General features: G+C 47.9%; 2 protein-coding genes across 2 annotated transcripts; both read right to left on the bottom strand.

Moving 5' to 3' along the window:
* Nucleotides 1-1,962: 1,962 nt before the first annotated feature.
* Nucleotides 1,963-3,796, bottom strand: LOC120704081. The gene is made up of 2 exons (XM_039988336.1): nucleotides 2,665-3,796; nucleotides 1,963-2,338 (listed from the first exon to the last, which is right to left on the bottom strand). Exons 1-2 carry the CDS (start codon nucleotides 3,773-3,775, stop codon nucleotides 2,295-2,297), a joined length of 1,155 nt encoding a protein of 384 aa, XP_039844270.1. The 5' UTR covers nucleotides 3,776-3,796; the 3' UTR covers nucleotides 1,963-2,294.
* Nucleotides 3,797-6,980: 3,184 nt separating this feature from the next.
* On the bottom strand, nucleotides 6,981-10,324 carry LOC120704080 (probable receptor-like protein kinase At1g80640). Its single transcript, XM_039988335.1, has 10 exons — nucleotides 9,895-10,324; nucleotides 9,225-9,386; nucleotides 8,880-9,127; nucleotides 8,658-8,790; nucleotides 8,501-8,564; nucleotides 8,285-8,381; nucleotides 8,067-8,169; nucleotides 7,831-7,949; nucleotides 7,562-7,651; nucleotides 6,981-7,474 (listed from the first exon to the last, which is right to left on the bottom strand). The coding sequence occupies exons 1-10, from the start codon at nucleotides 10,094-10,096 to the stop codon at nucleotides 7,313-7,315; spliced, it is 1,380 nt and encodes a 459-aa protein (XP_039844269.1). The 5' UTR covers nucleotides 10,097-10,324; the 3' UTR covers nucleotides 6,981-7,312.
* Between the last annotated feature and the right edge of the window lie 8,048 nt (nucleotides 10,325-18,372).

Here is an 18,372-nt window from a genome sequence, read left to right as displayed (position 1 = left end):
TTCAATAGGGGTAGAAGCTGGGCGACATCCAAGCATACCTGTTTCATCTAGCAGATCAAGTACATATCTGCGCTGTGAAAGAACAATTCCCCTAGGAGATCTTGCTATTTCAATGCCCAGAAAATATCGAAGTTGTCCCAAATCCTTCACTTCAAATTCCTTGCTTAGATTCCTCTTTAGTCGAGTTATCTCCAAAGTGTCATCACCAGTGATAATCATATCATCCACATACACTGCAAGAATAGTGACATGACCTCTAGAATGATGATAAAACACAGTGTGATCACTATTGCACTGTTTGTATCCCATGTTACACATTGCTCGCCTTAATCGATCAAACCAAGCCCTTGGTGACTGCTTTAAACCATACAATGACTTCTTCAACTTCAACACTTTGCCCTTAGTCTGATCAGTAGCAAATCCTGGTGGAATTTCCATATAGACTTCCTCTCGGAGATCTCCATGCAAGAAAGCATTTTTAATATCTAACTGATATAATGGCCAATCATAAACAACTGCACAAGAGATTAATGTCCTCACTGTGCTCATTTTTGCAACTGGTGCGAACGTCTCATTAATCAATTCCATAAGTCTGACAATACCCTTTTGCAACTAGTCTAGCTTTGTACCTCTCTACTTTCCCATCAGGATTTTGTTTTACTGTAAATACCCATTTGCAACCGACAACCTTCTTACCTATAGGGAGAGGTACAAGATCCCAAGTTTTGTTCTTTTCTAGAGCAGCTAATTCTTCAAGCATGGCCTCTTTCCATTTTGGATTATGTTTTGCTTCCTTCCAATCTTTAGGAATTTGCACTAATTGCAATGAGGCTAGAAATGATTTATATGAAGGGGATAAAGAAGCATATGAAACATAGTTACTAATATCATCCTCAAATCCATACCTTGGCCGAGGCACTCCTGCATTAATCCGTGTAGATTTTCGCAATGCAATGGGCAAGTCATCTGATAAAGGATGATCAAGCTCAACTTCCGGTGATGAAGGCACATTAATTATCTCCTGGGTACTGTCATGTATTGGAGGTGGTGGTGCCACCTCTGTTGCCTCTGCCGGAGATCTATACTCCCTTCTTGTATATACCTTTGAAAAATATCTATCATGTTGCCTCCCATCTTCAAAGTTCCTATCTTGAGAAGAGATTGATTCATTATTAACCCCTTCCACTCTCCTTTCCTGAGAAGCTGAAGTACTTATCACTCCTTCTATTTTTGATTGTTTCTCAACTGAGTCACTCTGAACATTCTTACTCTCCCCCTCACGAGTAACTTCATCCACACTAGGAGATTCAAGTATAGCAAATAGATCACTCAGATCTGATCTTTCTCCATAAAAAGGAATTGATTCTCTAAAAGTGACATCCATACTCACAAACATACGATGTTCAGATGGGCTCCAACATTTATATCCTTTTTGCCCACATGAGTACCCAACAAATATACATTTGATAGCTTGGGGATCCAATTTCCCTACAGAAGGTCTGTGATCCCTCACAAAGCAAGTGCATCCAAAAACTTTTGGTGCAACAATAAATTCATTTTTCCCGAAGAGCATTTCACATGGAGTTTTCATACCAAGCACTCTTGATGGCATGCGGTTAATAAGATGAGTCGCGGTCATAACCGCTTCACTCCATAAGAACTTAGGTACATTCATTGTGTACATGAGTGACCTGGTCACCTCTAGTAGATGGCGATTCTTTCTTTCTGCTACTCCATTTTGTGGGGGTGTATCAGGACAAGATGTCTGGTGTAATATCCCTTCTTTAGAAAGAAAGGTTCTAAATTCATTATTCAAATATTCTGTCCCATTATCAGTTCTAATAATTTGAACATGAGTATTGAACTGATTCCTTACACATGCATAGAAGTCCTTAAAACAATTTAATACCTCACTTTTGTGCTTCATAAGATATAACCATGTGAAACGGGAATAACAATCAATGAAGGTAACAAAATATTTCATTCCACTCACTGAAACAACAGGAGAAGTCCACACATCTGAGTGGATCAACATGAAAGGATTCACACTCCGTAGTCCTCTACTCACGTAGGAGGCTCTCGTGTGTTTCCCAAATTCACAAGCATCACATACTAATTTTCGTTTGTCTACCTTGCACATTTCATCATGAAACATTCTACTCATAACATCAAAAGATATATGCCCCAACCGACAGTGCAAAAGCATTACCTTCGCCTCCTCTTCACTAGCTACTGTTGTGAGAGCTAGACATATTGCTTCATCGGTCTTCCTTCTATCAAGAAACCAGAGTCCATTATTTCGAACTCCAGTCCCAAGTCTCTTTCCAGTCTTCCTTTCCTGAATTAGACAATTTTCACGATCAAGGGAAACCCGACAGTCCATCTGATCAACTAATGAACTTATTGAGACCAAATTAACTGGAAAGGAAGGAACATATAACACTGATGATAATGTTATGGATGGAGTGCATTTCACCGTGCCAACCCCTCTGATGGGTTGGGATGTTCCATCGGCGGTTTGAATTGTCTCTTTATAAGAATGTGGATATGGTATATATGATGCAAATTCATTTGGCGTGCCCGTGACATGTTTGGATGCACCCGAATCTAATATCCAACTCGAATTAAGTTTTTTTGTGGTTACCAAAGCATTGTTCCTCATACCTGAATCAGAATGAACAAGATTGGCAACATTACCAAATGAGGTTGACACTGCTCCTTGATCATCATATTTTGAGTTACTCTTGTTCTCTCTTAGCTTCTTCAACTCTTCTAACTCTGCAACTGGAATTGTGACCAAATCTGATGCAGTTTCCTCAGGCATAGCAAAGTTAGCTCTATAGCCTCTCCTTCCCCCACGGTATCCACCTCCCCTCGATGTACCTCTATCACTACCTCTCCCCCTTCCACGATGAGACCTTTGTGGTTGAGGGCAAATACGACTCAGATGACCTCTCTCACCACAATTATAGCATATTCTGGTTTCATGTGATTCTGCCACCACAAACGCTGGCTGAGGCAGAGATGGAGCATTCCCTTTCATTACTTTCAGCCTACTCTCTTCTTGTGCCATAGCAGCTATGGCTTCCTCCAGGCTAGGAAGACTAGATTGATGGAACATAGCAGCACGCCTTCCCTCAAATTCTGAGCTTAATCCTCTCAAAAACTGAAGAACTCTCCTTTTTTCCACATACTTCTTCACCCATGCCACACATTCTGGGTGTGGTAACTCAATAGGCTCGTAGTGATCTAGATCAGCCCATAATCGCTTCAACTCAGCAACATAAGCCATTAGAGGCAACTCTCCCTGTTTCAGATGATAGATTCTATCTTCTGTTTCTGCCATTAACATAACATTCCCACTGCCTGAGTACATTTTTGATACAGCTTCCCACATTCCAGAAGCACTAGTGATAGTATCTACAGATGCGGCAATTGTTGGAGACATTGAACTTAATAACCAAACAGCCACCAGAGAGTTAGTAGCATCCCAGTTTTTCCATTCATTACTTGATTTATCCTTTGGCTCGGCCATTTCCCCATTAATATAGCTCTCAAGCTTCTTAGCCTTCAAAAACAACAATGCCCGTCTAGACCAAGCCAAATAATTTTTTATGCCTTCCAACTTGATGTCAATTGGTGGCAATTCCAACTTCTGGACTGCATCCATGTGTGGCACAATTTCCTTGCTAGAAGATGGAGCCTCATCCTTCTTTGTTGTAAGCAGTTCCACCAGTTTTCCTAGGACCTGCTCAATGCCCTGATTTTCCCCCATTGTTCAGCTGCAACTACAATTTCTCTGCTTCAAACGCTTAATCTCCACTAGTAGCAGCAAACCGACACCAAATCTGCAGAGACCTCTCCCTTGCCTTCCTCCAAATCACAGATGAAGCACACAACACCTGCAACTCACACCTGCACAGCCCCTCACAAGCTCTACACCTCCACGCGCAGCACCAGTCACTCCGCTGCCTTCCTTCAATCCCAACCGGGCAGCCAACAGCAGCAGCCAGCCTCTCCCTGTCTATCTCCAGCACACAAGTACCCCCTGAACAACCACACGCTCTCCCTCCAATCCACCACACAGCTCGAGCTTCCGTCAGGTTGATCCGCGATTCGCCTCCTTGCGTGGCTGCTCGCCCGGGATCACGCCCCCTCCACGCTCGCGACTTCCCAGGCTCCCGGCACGCTCACCGATGCTCCTCGACCGGCGTCCGGCTGCCCCGCTGCTCTGCGTCACCTGCGCCGCCTCCGTCCGGCGCCTCACCACCAACCTGAACCGCTGCCTGCTGCTTTGCTCCAGCGCCGCGCCTCTGCTTGCTGCCGCGCCTGCGCCTCGACCGGCTCTGACACCATGTAGAGTCGAGTGATTTGGGGAAATTTCTGGAGCCACACACAACGATCCCTCTCGGTTCCTTCCCATATATTTGTGTACCTTTTACAATTTAGTCCTTCCAAGATTACACAATTACACACACTCTCTTATACACATACATCAACAGGGTTCATACCTGCAAACTGAAAATCTTGAAACTGTACTTACATATCCACAAAATTCAGTGGTGACCCGATGCGGTATGGGCCGAGCCTTCCAGGTTACAGAGCAGTCCTTAGTTGAAGCCTTTTGTCTTTTGCATCTCACTCTTGTGCACACATTGCATTAAGAATTTACGTGCTGTCTTAGGGTTTGATGATCAGAGCTCCAGTTTGAACGCAATCAACCTGTAACGTCAAAAGTTAATATCTGTACTATGATAGCTTCCTTTGAATGTTATGATTATAGAAGTGTTCACACCAAAACAACTACTGTACTCAACAACCACAAAGAAGGAGAGCATTTATGAGAAAAGGATGGCACTGACAAGAGAAGATCCACACGTTGGCCTTTTCGTTTGCCTGATCCCTCTCCTCTGCTCTCTTCGACCTTTTTTTCTTAAAAAAAACAACCGTGGGAAAAGTCAGATGGACATTGTCATGCAGCGCTTACTTTGATCCAAGTGCCGTCGCTATGAAAAAACAACTCGACCACGACTAAAACGATCGCGAAGAAACCCTTTTAAAAATAATTAAAATGGAATCGAGGAGCATTGCACATTGATGCGGGTTGTTGCAGCACTGTTGGCACGTCCCTGTGTTGCGCTGTGGGTTCACGATTGGCTTTAATCTGCTATGTTATCTTTTCCTGAATTCCCTCCTGCATTTGAGTATTTCGCATTGTTCAGTCACGAAGAAGAAAATGCCTTCTTTTCAGGCACCACAGCAACTTGTTACCTACACTCGAAGGCCATGGATACAACTTTGCCCTGTGCTCTGATGGCAATGCTTAACTGAAAACAGCCGGCACTTCACTGTCAGTTGAGTATACATATATACACATAGGAAATCAAATGCAACTGTAGCAGTTAGAACTTTCCACTTGGCAAAGAAGATCGAGCTGACAATAGTGAAGCGTGAACCCCGGCCTCTGCGTGCCAAGATAAGCTTATAGTCCATAGCTTAGGACCGAGTACAGGCAGGCAGGAAGCATGTACCGGGAATGGCCAACTGAAAACTTCGGACTTGCAAGTGCAAGTACAGGCAACAACAGCAAGTTCTTCCAATCCAATCAGCTCCATACACCAATCTGCAGTGAAATCCATGGATCTGCTGAGGCTGTCATGGCAAGGCCACACATGTGGAGTTACTGTCCAATTGAATGAATGGATGGAGCGGATGCCATCTCTCTGTCGACGAAGCAAATCCGGTGCCCAGCAACCCCTCATCTGATCGCCAATGCCAGCCAGGGATTCAATGGGGCGCCAGTAGCATCCACAACTCATTAACATCGGCATGAGTTGTTGATCTCCCAGTGGAGCTGGCATCACAAAGCATTCCTGAATGATTGAACAAATTCAGCATCGGAAAGCAACTGGTAAGGGCCATACAGATTGCAAATTTAAGATGGCGTCCCAAGGATTTCATGTAAAGTTTTAGCTCATCGTCGGGAAGAAAGTGACTCCAGGCAGATAGGGATTTCAGAGCAGCAGACCAGATTAAATATGGATGGACCTTGGATCGAACACTAAATTTTAGGTTCAGAGATTTGATGTTACTCGCTACCATGGGCGCCCATGACGCCCTACCTTGAGCAGTACAAGGAAGTAATGCTGTTCTCGTTGAGATGAGACTGTCAAAAGTCAGCAACAAAAGGTATCAAACAAGGTCAATAAATAAGTTCATACTCTAACCGCCTCGTGTCCAGTGAGCATCTCTGGCAACTCATGGTTGCTTGATCCATTTTGTCCAGTCTAAAATAGTGAACCATGATTCTTTTGTACTCCCTCCATACCCAAAATAATTGACGTTTTGGACAAGGTTTGAGTCAAACCTTAAGAATATAAATCATGAATAACTCTCAAATTGTTGAGTTTGAAAATGTAAAAATTATATGAATAAATTTGTCTTAAAAAATACTTTTATGAAAGTATACATATATTACTTTTTGATAAATATTTTTAGAGAAATAATAAGTCAAAATGGTGTTTTGGAGACCGTGTCGCTGTCTTAAACGTCAATTATTTTGAGTATGGAGGGAGTACCAAATAAGAACAGCTTCTGGTGGCGGTACAATTATTATGCTGTTTTAATAATTGACGTTTTTTTTCTTGCCTATTGGGCTATTATTTCAATAGATGCTTGCCCCATTGTCAACAGACTGGATTGCAGCTGAGAGCCCTAGATAGACCACAACCAACCGAACAGAAATTTTGCATCGAGCAAATTATTATTGATATACAAAATAATTCAAGTAAATCTTTTTTAATATAATGCTACACGGCTCTCCTGTGCATTTGTCTCATTCGATAAAAAATAATTGAAGTACATACAAGTTTGTTCTGATTCAGAATGTAAAATGGCTGTAGTGCAGAGTGAAAAAAAAATGAGTACATAATAACATAGAAAACATTTTCAGTTCCGTCAGAGCGCGATAAGAGCCAAAATAGTGCAGGAAACCAAAGTGTTTTGGTACCCATGTGGAGCCAAAAACACAACTTTCTCCAATTCTTTTGAGTTACAGTGTTTGGAGAAGCTTTGATTTGTACAGCAGGACCCTAAGTTCTAAAGAAAAGAGTGTTGTTTTTTCTTTCACTTCTTTGTACAACATAGAAGGCAACTCTTTTCAAACCAGAATTCCCTGTCGATCCAACCAACAACCAGCAGGTTGGAACTGTCATTCTCAGGCACGCAACTAAGACAATAAGTTATACGGTAAACAGCAATCCAAGTACATCAGCATGAATCTGTGTGCTCTGCTTCAACCGATGAGGACATCTCAACAAGGAGAATGTTTTAGGTTTGGGGAAGGCGGCTCTGCAACCCTCAGTGTCCCTCCAAGCTCCACCGGGACTAGAGGAACTAGGGAGTGGAGAACATCGGTGATCAGTGGTCTGTAACTAGGTTCTGGTTGCACGCATAGAACAGCCACTGCTGCAACCTGCACAAGTACATAACAGCAATCAAAACAGCTGGAAAGATAATCATATCTGAAATAAAGAACATAAACAGGTGATCATAACAGTACTTGGTACAGGTGTTTTGGGTCCATCGTGTCCCTGATCACTGGGTCAACTATGTTGGGGAGTTTTGATCTGTCAGTCAGCTGCGGCATGGCCTGTTTGTTTTTTTTCAGCATGTCAAATATTATCACACAGATAAATTGTGACTTGGCTGCTTAGATTTTAGCACTGATACTGAAATCAGGGCAATGCACATTGCATGAAAATGAAGGATGACAATAGTTCCTTTCTGAATATTGCAATTTCTGTGTTCAAAGTAAATTGTGCACCATACCCATGTCACAATTGATTGGCACTGAGTTTGACTCATCTTCTCGACAGGCTTCCTTCCCATTAGCAGCTCCAGAAGCACTACTCCAAAAGCGTACACGTCACTCTTCTCAGTCAGCTTCCCTGAAATTGACACAACAGCTAAAAGTTACATAATGGAAGTAGAATTTCGCTGTTGTTAATCAAATCGTCTACAACATACAAATGTGGTTCGAACTTGAGAAGAAAGTGAGGACGCACCATCTAATAGGTATTCAGGAGCTACATAGCCCAAGGTTCCAGAAAGATTCATACTTCCCTTGTCAATATTCCCACTGGTCACTGCAAGACCAAAATCTGAAATCTGCACATGTGAGCAAAAAAGACATGAACTTTCGCAACTTTTACTGATTTCCAATACTGACCTGCAGTCAGGATGAATAATAAGTTGACCTTAAAGAAAAAGGAGAAGAGTGTACCTTGGCATTGAAGTCTGAATCTAAAAGTATGTTAGATGATTTCAGATCCCTATGGATCACTGGTGGACTGCAGTGCTCATGAAGATACTCTAATCCCCTGCTCAGTTTTAATTTACCAATGCATATCATGACCAATTAATCATCAGCGCTTCAATTTAAAAATCATCACTCGTTCACACAGTGTGAAGGAAAGTGCAGGGATAAGATAATAAGAACCTTGCCATGTCGAGCGCGATCTTCATCCGGATGTGCCAGCTCAGGGCTGATCCATGTGAAGGCCCTGAAGACAACCACACATGTAAAGCACCCTATATGAAGATCTCAAAAAAGAGCTGCATCCATAAGCAACAAGGCTAATCATAGGAGAAGGTACCGTGCAGCTGTGTATCCAGGGATCCCTTCTCCATCAGCTCATAAACGATGTAGTGATTCCCCTCATGAACACAGAAACCCAGCAGGGATACAATGTTGGGGTGCCGAATCCTGCCAAGCAAATCCAGCTCATTCTGCCGGCAGCCAAAACCCGAACAGTTAGGACGAGAACAGAAGAACGCCCCATCAGTCATGACTAGCCGCAATGGACAAGAATTGTCACCTCGAATTCCTTCTCGCACTCCGGCCCACCGCCTTCCAGCCTCTTGACCGCAGCGGTAACTCCGCCGTCGAACACCGCCTTGTAGACGCAGCCGAAGCCGCCGACACCGAGCACGTTGCTCTCGCTGAACTTCCCCGTCGCCGCCTCCAGCACCGGGTACTCGATCATCGCCACAAGCCCCTTCCTGCTCGTCTTGAATGAGCTGAACTTGCTCAGGATCGGCACCAGCATGATCCCCCTTGCAGTGCCTGCGCAATGCAGATGACCGGGTTACTTGGGCAATCCCCGAGAAAGTTCAAGAAACCAGTGAAGAACCCCGTTGAAGCCGTCCTGTAGACGACAGACCTGAGCTCCTGTAGGCCTTGCCGTCTGGCAGGCGGCGAGACCGCCGCCAGAGGACCCACGCATAGAACGTGGAGAGGATGATCGCGATGATGGCGACGGAGGCGAGGGCGGAGGCGATGACAAGCTCACGGTGGAAATGGTGGCGCCGCTCCACGATGATCACTGCAGTGCAGAGACGAACACGCAGGCCAGGAGGCAAGTTCAGGAAGAGCATCAAGTGACTCCACAGTTACTGCATCTTTTGGGGCGTTGAAGAAATCAGGTTTTTGAAACGGTGCTGAGCTCAGAAGGATTAATTTCTGTGGAAACAGCACTTTTTTCCAACTCAAACTGTCAAAATGGAGAACAGTTTTGATGGAAATTAAAGTCGCAGCAAATTTTCCGCAACGGTTCTACTTCTCTCTCCTCCCTGAATTTGAACGAAATGCAAGATCCCAAACTGCAAAAAAAAAATTCGGCTCGAGTAAAAAAACATTTCCCAGCAAATTTCCTTGTGCAAATTGCGAAAAACAAAGAAAGAGCTTCAACTAGCTTCTCAGGAAATAATACTTTGCAAGATTCTGACACCAGTTTCCCCCAAAAGAAATAAAAAAACAGAAAAAAGCACCCAAAAAATTAAGAAAAGAAACAGAAATGATCTTTCATCTTATTCCTCAAACCAGTCGCTTACCTACGGGAGGCGGCGCCGGAGCGAAGGAGGCGGTCCCATTGGCGGCGCCAGCGGCGGCGGCACGAATGTGGTCGGCGACAGGCGAAGCCCCCGGCGCGGGCCTCCCACTGGCCGACCACGGGGAGGACGCCAGCAGCAGCAGGAGCAGGAGGAGCAAGACGGAAGAGCACCGGAACGGCAATGGAGGTGGCGCCCGCCTCATGCTCCTCTCCTCACTCCCGCCGCCGCCTCCGCTCTACCGGTCGAAGAGGCAGCCGAGCTGCGGCGGAGTTGTTTACTGGCTGGTCCGCGAGAGAGGGATCCGGCCCCGACACGAGACTTTGTAGCTTTGCGGCAACTGGGCATGCAACAAGGCCACGAACGAGACAGAGAGACAGAGCTCGGAGCTCCCCTCTCTTTTTTTTTAGTTTTTTCTTTCCGAGAGAGAGAGAGCGTGGCATGAGGCTGACCACATCCGAGAGAGCGAGAGTAAATTTGCTCCCTTCTCGTTTCCCACATCCTCTCTGTCTACAGTGCCAAATAGTGCATCTACAGTGTCAAATAGTGCATTTGCTTTTTCATTTGCTCCTTCCACTGTGGATGGTCTGACAACGCTGTGTGGGCAGAACAGTTCTGCTGGGCGACGCGGCGTTTTATTCGGGGGCACACAGGGAGATGGAGATGGAGATGGAGATGGAGTTGGGGTTGGAAAGTGCTTCGCAGCAATCAGTTAATAATATTTTTCTCTTATACCAAACTAAAACCAATCAGTAGATAGCAGCTAGTCAGCAGTATTTTTTCTCTCACAATAAATCAGCACCAATCTACAGTAAGGCGAATAGAATACATAGAGTGGGAGAGGGGGAGACACCGGCGAGCGCGGGGCCGCTTGCCAGGGACAACGGCCATGTGGGGTGGTTACGGAAAGGACTGGAGCGAGGAGGCGGCGACTGCGAGGCCGTACTTGCGGTAATCATTTTTCAAAATCCTGACTTCAATTTTTTTTTGAATCGATTCTTGTTTGTTTCGTAGTGGCCATACGTCTCCTGGCTTCTTGCTCATGCTGGGATGCTGGCACCTCACTTCTGCAGGTCTCTCTCTCTCCTCTTCCGGTTCCGGACTTGTCAGCTACTCACATGAGTGTGAATCAACGCCGGATGAAGCATACGACCGCGGCAGCTTTCTGCGAGCATGGCTGCATCTGCACTTGCCGGCTCGCCACATATCACCCTCCGTTCAAGTTCTTGTTCGGTCCACGTCGTCTCTTTCAGCATTTTTTTTTTGAAAGTTAGTCTCATCCGATTACTTGCTTCGCACTTGAAAGCGCCGCTCAAAACACCCCGGCGCAGTGATTACTTGGTTTTAAACCATTTTCCCCCAGATGAAACTATGAAAGCACTCTCTCTTTGAGTTTTCACCCACGAGGGGATCGCAGGATCGGGGTGCCTGTGAGAGGCAGTGGAGGCCTGCTTCTTGGTGTGATGAGTGATTGCCAACACATGGAGTGGACTAACTGTGTGTAGTCGCGACTCTGTGAAGATTGCACCAGTTCTTGGTCTGTGGTGTGCAGGTACACGGATGGCGTGGTTGCAGCGAGTCGGTTTTGACAAGAGCGTGGCGCGTGCCGATGTACCATGCGGCGGTGTTGCGGTGGTGGGAGCTCGACGACCATGCGGAGGCGGGAGACCTTGCGGTAGCGTTGGAGGCCCAACCGGACGACCGTGCGGTGGAGAAGGGCGGCCCAGATGCTTGGGCCACTGCTGGGCCGCGAGGCGATCCACTCCTGGCGCCAAGGCGGGACGGCGTGGAGTTTGTTGGTACCTCGGGAAAAACCAACGGCGGGATGCGTCGACGTCGGCCAAGTCGAAGAGGGTTCGGCGGGAGGTCGAACACGTGGCGTCATCGGGCTTGGCGGGTGTGCCCGGAAACATCGCGCGGGAAGGTTTCGCGGTTCCTCCAAAACCGCACCCGAACTCGGTTTCGGCAGTTTTCCCAAAACTGCCCCCGCGAAGATTCCAGAAGGACGCGTGGCGACATCGGGAAGATTGCGTCGGGTCGAAGCAAACTACTCCAAGTCGTCACAGCCGTCGGATGATCTTCAATGTATCTTTTCCAGTTTTGCCCCTAAGGTCCTTTTAGTTTAATTTCAGCTGTAGGGGTATTCTAGTCTTTAGTAGTCGGAGGCTTGGATGGCAAGGAAGGGGAGCAGGTGGGAGTGGACGTGCTGGCTGGGGAACAAAGGGCAGGCACCCTCCCTGGGTTGAGGGAGCGCTGGACAGAGAAAGAAAAAGTGCTGCAAGCCAGGCGTCACCCCCTCCCTGTTCTTCTTCTCCCCTTCCATCTCTAGGATTCTAGCAATGGATTTTTGAAGAACTTGTAAGGAGATCTTGTGGGAAAGGAGGCCCATCCCTCCTTGTGCCCTCGGGGCTTTGAAATCAAGGTTCGTTTCATGTTCATCTGAGCTCTACATGCATGAATCATTCTAGTTCTTGATTTCCTTGTTCTGGTGTTTCTACTACATGTTGCTGTGGTTCTTAAGGTTTTTCTTGGCGACTAGAATCATCCTAACCAAGTGCTAGAATTCATCTAGATCGCGAGCCTTCAAGAACTCAGTTTTAGGAAAATTCTGAAAACCCCGTTCTTGCCTCGTTCTTCGTCGATTCCTCACAATCCATGGAGTGGATCATCAATTCCTTTGGTGGGTAGGTTCACAAGGTCTTTGTGAGCGTGCCTGCGAAATTTGGTTAGATTTCGACTTGATTTGGGCTTTCAAACGTCAAATCTCTCTCAGGTCGCGGGCTGGAAAAACTCTGTTCTGCTCGGGCAGATTTTTCCTTAACGCCGGTTGAACCGACGCTAGCCTTCGCGTGCGTCGGATCAACCGGTGAGTGCTTTTGTCACGGGTTAGGGTTTTTGGGGTTTTGTGTGATTGCACCGGTGCTTTGATTTCCCTAACGTCGGTTTAACCGGCGTTACTAATTTGGTTTTGCTGTTGAGGGCGTTCGACCGGTGTATAGGGTTTTGTCTACGTCGGTTCATCCGGCGTTCATTTGCTTCGGTCTGTGAACCCTCTGGACAACTGCACCGGTGATGGAGTTTTTGGGAGCATCGGTTTAACCGGTGTTCATTGCTTGGTTTGGTGCATTTTGTTGATCCTCTGGACAACTGCACCGACGTGAGTTTGCGATTTTGTCGGTTTAACCGACGTTTGATCACCGGTTTAACCGAAGAGGTTCAAAACCCAGCGTCGGTTCAACCGATGCTCACTGGTTGTTTGCTGCAGGCTCTGTATCACCGGTTTAACCGACGGCGTTCAAACGTGTGCGTCGGATCAACCGATGATATATACCTTGCTTGGTTCTTGCACTGCTTTCGTGCAATTGCTTCCGCGCTTGATCGCTTAGGTTCCTAGGCTTGTTTTGTGTTAGTGTAGCTCCCTTGTAGCTACTCTGCACATCGCCTAGAACTCTGGGGTTGGGGTGCACTCTTGAATTGTGAGCCGAAGTTTTTGATCGCGATAATTTTCGAAGGCTCCCATTCACCCCCCCCCTCTGGTCGCATTTCTCGGCCCTACAATTGGTATCAGAGCCGGGACGGTTTCTCTATAGCCTTCTTTGGTTCGAAACCGTTGTGCGACCATGGGTTCACCGGGCAAACCCCCGATCTTCGATGGATCCGATTACGACTATTGGAAGGTACGCATGCGTGCCTATCTTTTGAGTCTAGGTTCCGAGGTCTGGGAGATTTGCGTGGACCCTGATTATGTGAACCTTGCGGTCCGCACGACCGAGCTTCAGGTTAGGAGACATGAGGTCAATAGCAAGGCGTACAACGCTCTCATAGCCTGTCTCTCTCGTCCTGAGTTCGATCGTGTCAGTGACCTTCTCACAGCTCGGGAGATCTGGACACGGTTGGCCAATTTCCATGAAGGAACCAACCATGTCAAGTCGAGGCTGTATGAGACTCACCGGCGGGAGTACGAGAACTTTTCTCAGTTGCCGGGTGAGAGCATCGATACCATGTTCAGTCGTTTTCAGTCGATTGTGAACAAGGTGCGTGCGAACCAGCCACAGGGCACCCAGGCCTACTCCGATCATGAGAAGGCTATGAAGCTTCTCTATGCTCTTGATCGCAAGGTCTGGGAGGTGAAGGTCCAGACTATCATAGAGTCTGCTAGCTATGAGACCCTCACTGTGGATGAGCTGTTCAGTAAGCTCAAGGCTTCGGAGGTGGAGAAGCTCTCTCGAGCTAAGATGGAAGGCAATCATGCTGATGCCTCCGCCTCCAAGTCTATGGCCCTAGTAGGCACCTCTGGAGCTAACTCTGACCCTTCTCTTGGAGGTTTTTGCTTGTCTTCTCTTGTGTCTGTGACAGATGAGCAGCTGGAGGTGCTGGGAAACGAGGAGCTTGCATTGATCATCCACAAGTTCCAGCGTGTCTTCAACAACAGACAAGCACGAGCGAAGACCTGCTTCACCTGCGGCAAGACCGGCCACTTCGCCGCTGAGTGCCCCAAGAAGAAGAGTTCCAGGGATGATGACGGCTGCTCCAGGCACGAGGAGTACCGCGAGCACCGCCACAAGCACAAGAGTGGGCACTCCCACAAGAAGAATGGCGGACGCTCCAAGCGGCACCACGAGCGGAAGAAGAAGAACGTCGGCAAGTACAAGGACAAGCAGGCGTTCGTCGCCCAGAGCGAGGATCACTCCTCCACCAGCCAGAGTTCGACGTCTTCGTTCTCATCCAGCTCCAGTGACTCCGACTCACACCACCGCGGCGAAAAGAAGCGGAGCTCCAAGAAGAAGGCCACAGAGGGCTTCACTGGCCTTTGCCTCCATGCTGGGAAGGCGGCCGGTCTCTGCACCATGGCCATCGACTCCGACGCCGACGGAACTCCTTCCACTACTGCAGAGCGTGCACCTCAGCTAGAGTCAAGCTCTGAGGTACGTCCTGAGCACCCCACTCCTGAGGAGTTGGAGGATCTTTACACTGCTCTAGATAATCAAGACCTGATCATTAAGGATGCAAAGAGGCAGTTTAGAGCTTTGAGACAGGAGCTGAAGGAAGCTAAGCTAGCTCTAGAAATTGCTCAGTCTGCACCTATTGTGGAGGAGTGTGTTGAGGAGGATGAGTGCAGTCAGTGCATCGGTTTGATGTCTGACCTGTCCGAGCTCAGGAGCAAGTATGATGAGAACCTGCTCAAGCTCGAGGAGGGCAAGAAGGCCATGGATGAGCTCAAGTCCCGGCCTACCCTCTTGGGTGCTTGCAAGGAGTGCCCAGCACTTAGAGAAGAGCTTAAGGAGAAGAATGTTGCTTTGAGGAAGTTGGAGAAATCCGCAGTTCCTAGCTCTTGCTCTGCTGATTGTACTGTGTGCCCATGCCTGATCTCTGAGCTTGAGGAGGCACGGAAGGACAAGACCCGGATGGAGGAGGAGAACTCCCACCTTCGGGAGATTCTCAGTTGGGTGTCCGCCCGCGAGCCTCAGTTGGGCATGATGGTTCAGCAGTTTAAGCGTCCTGATGGTGTTGGGGTTGGTTTTGCTTTTACTCCTGCTGACTTTGTCCAACCCTATGGTAAGATTGGTGAGATACTTGAGCCGAGTGTGAATGTACTCTCTTCCACAGCTTCACCAGTTCCTAAGCCAGCACCAGTTAAGGACGGAATCCTCACTGAGCCACCTAAAAATCCAGTGTGGGTTCCCAAGCCTAACCATCTCAAGAACCGACTGGATACACTCCCTCCTAGTGGTAAGCCAATTCCTAAGCCCAAGGTGAGGACTCAGCCCCCCAGAGTTCCTCAGAGAGCCCCAGCTTCTACACCACAGCCTACACACAAGAGAGAGCCTTACCTGTGTGAGTGGTGCGAAAGGGAGGGTCACTTGGCAGAATTTTGCTTCCGGAGGTTGAGGTTTGAGCGCAGGCAGTCTGAGAGGCGCGCTCCGGAAGTGTTCCACCAGCCTACAGGTGGACACACTCTAGCTCGACGTGGGCAGAGGCGGGATGCCAGGCCACGTCGTGTAGGTGGAGGAGGGGGAGGCGGTGGTGGTTACCGCGCTCCTGTTGGTGGTTTCGCCGGCCCTGTTCCATACCGTGCTTTCGGTGATGGTCAGCGTGGCCGAAGCTTTGGTGGCGGAGGCGCACCACGTTTTCCTCAGCGTGGTGGTCGCCAGCCACAGTTTTCGTTTGAGGATACTTACCCTGCTTTCGAGCAAATGGCACGACACTGGTTTGCTTCTTTCTGTGCTAACCCCAGTGTCGGGCCATTTGCCCGCTCTTTCTCTTCTTACTGAGCAGGACACTCGAGGCCTGGAGGACATATGGCTCATGGACTCCGGTTGTTCGCGCCACATGACCGGAAGTCACAGATGGTTCTCCAGCCTCACCCCGATGAAGGACAAAGAGTACATCACCTTCGGGGATAACAGCAGAGGAAAGGTACGTGGAGTTGGCGCTATTCGGATTTCAGATGACTTCACCTTGAGAGAAGTTGCTCTTGTTGATAAGCTGGGTTTTAATCTGCTCTCTGTTTCACAACTTCTTGATGATGGGTTTGAAGTGAGCTTTAAGAGAGGTTGCTCGCGTGTTCTTGATTCCAGAGGTGATTTTGTTTGCGGCATTGTTCCTTTTGGTCGTGTGTTTCGCATTGACTTTTTTGGATCTTCTTCGAGCACTTCTCACTGTCTGGTGACTGGACAGTCCTCTGAGCTCTGGAGGTGGCATAGGAGACTCGGTCACTTGAGCTTTGATCTACTAGTTAGGCTCAGCTCACTTGGTCTGATCCGTGGATTGCCCAAGCTGAAGATGGACAAGGACCTTGTGTGTCACCCGTGTCGTCACGGGAAGATGGTTTCCCTTCCGCACCCACCTGTAAATCAGGTGATGACATCGCACCCTGGCGAGCTTCTTCACATGGACACCGTTGGTCCTGCTCGCGTGCGCTCTGTAGGTGGGAAGTGGTACATCCTTGTGATCGTTGACGACTTCTCTCGGTACTCTTGGGTTTTCTTCTTGGAGACTAAGGATGAGACTTTTCAGCACTTTCGTGATCTTGCTTTGAGGTTACATAACGAGCTTCCACATGCCATGAGGGCTATCCGCAGTGATAATGGAACTGAATTTAAGAACGCTCGTTTTGATGACTTCTGTCGTGACTTTGGTCTTGATCACCAATACTCCTCTCCTTATGTTCCTCCACAGAATGGCGTGGTTGAACGCAAAAATCGGACCTTAGTGGAAATGGCCAGGACGATGCTCGATGAGCATAGGACTCCTAGGCGTTTTTGGGCCGAAGCGATCAACACCGCATGCTATGTTGCCAACCGCATCTTCCTTCGCTCATTCATGAAAAAGACTTCGTATGAGTTGCGGTTTGGTCGACAGCCCAGAGTGTCCCACCTGCGTGCATTTGGTTGCAGATGCTTTGTTCTGAAGGAGGGAAATCTTGATAAGTTCGAGTCTAGGAGCTCTGATGGCATTCTTTTTGGCTATGCTCTTCAATCCAGAGGCTATCGTGTTCTTATTCTTGAGACTAACCGGATCGTCGAAACTTGTAATGTAACCTTCGACGAGTCCACTCCTTCTTTGTCTGCTTCTTTGGAGTGTGCAGGTGATGATGAGTTTGGCCAGGACATCTTCGAGGATGAGGATGAGCCTGAGGCCTTTGAGGGTGATGGTGGTGTCCCTGCGCCGGCTGCAGGCCCACTTCCTGGAGATTCGAGTTCTGACGACGATGGCGGCCCGCTCCCCACAGCTTCGACTACGGCCGATCCACGTCCAGCTCAAGGTTCTTCTTCCGGGACCCATGTTGAGGGCGGTGGCGAAGCGACTTCGTCAAGAGAAGCACCACGACACATTCAGCGTCGTCATCCACCTCAACAAATGTTAGGTGACCTCAATGAACGAACCACGAGGTCCAAGGTAACAAGTATCGCTGGCTTTGCTCATTCAGCGTTTGTTGCCTCCTTTGAGCCCAAAGATATTGGACATGCTTTATCTGATTCTAACTGGGTCAATGCCATGCATGAGGAGCTAGAAAACTTTGAGCGAAACCAAGTCTGGGTCCTTGTAGAGCCTCCACCAGATTGCCACCCTATAGGTACCAAATGGGTTTTCAAGAACAAACAGGGTGAGGATGGGATGGTTGTGAGGAACAAGGCTAGGTTAGTAGCTCAGGGTTACAGCCAGCAGGAGGGGATAGATTATGAGGAGACCTTTGCACCTGTAGCTCGTTTAGAGGCCATCAGGATCTTTTTAGCCTTTGCAGCTTCGAAGGGGTTCAAGCTGTATCAGATGGATGTTAAGAGTGCCTTTTTGAACGGGTTTATAGAGAAGGAGGTCTATGTGAAGCAACCTCCTGGCTTTGAGAGTCCCAAGTTTCCAGACCGAGTCTTCAAGCTTTAAAAGGCTTTGTATGGTCTGAAGCAAGCCCCTAGAGCCTGGTATGCGAGATTGAGAGCCTTTTTGCTTAAACAGGGGTTTGTCATGGGATCGGTAGATAAG

This window comes from Panicum virgatum, chromosome 4K (assembly GCF_016808335.1).
Source record: "Panicum virgatum strain AP13 chromosome 4K, P.virgatum_v5, whole genome shotgun sequence".
NCBI lineage: Eukaryota > Viridiplantae > Streptophyta > Magnoliopsida > Poales > Poaceae > Panicum > Panicum virgatum.
Note: the sequence above shows the minus strand (reverse complement) of the source record. Positions and strands in the feature narration are given on the sequence as shown.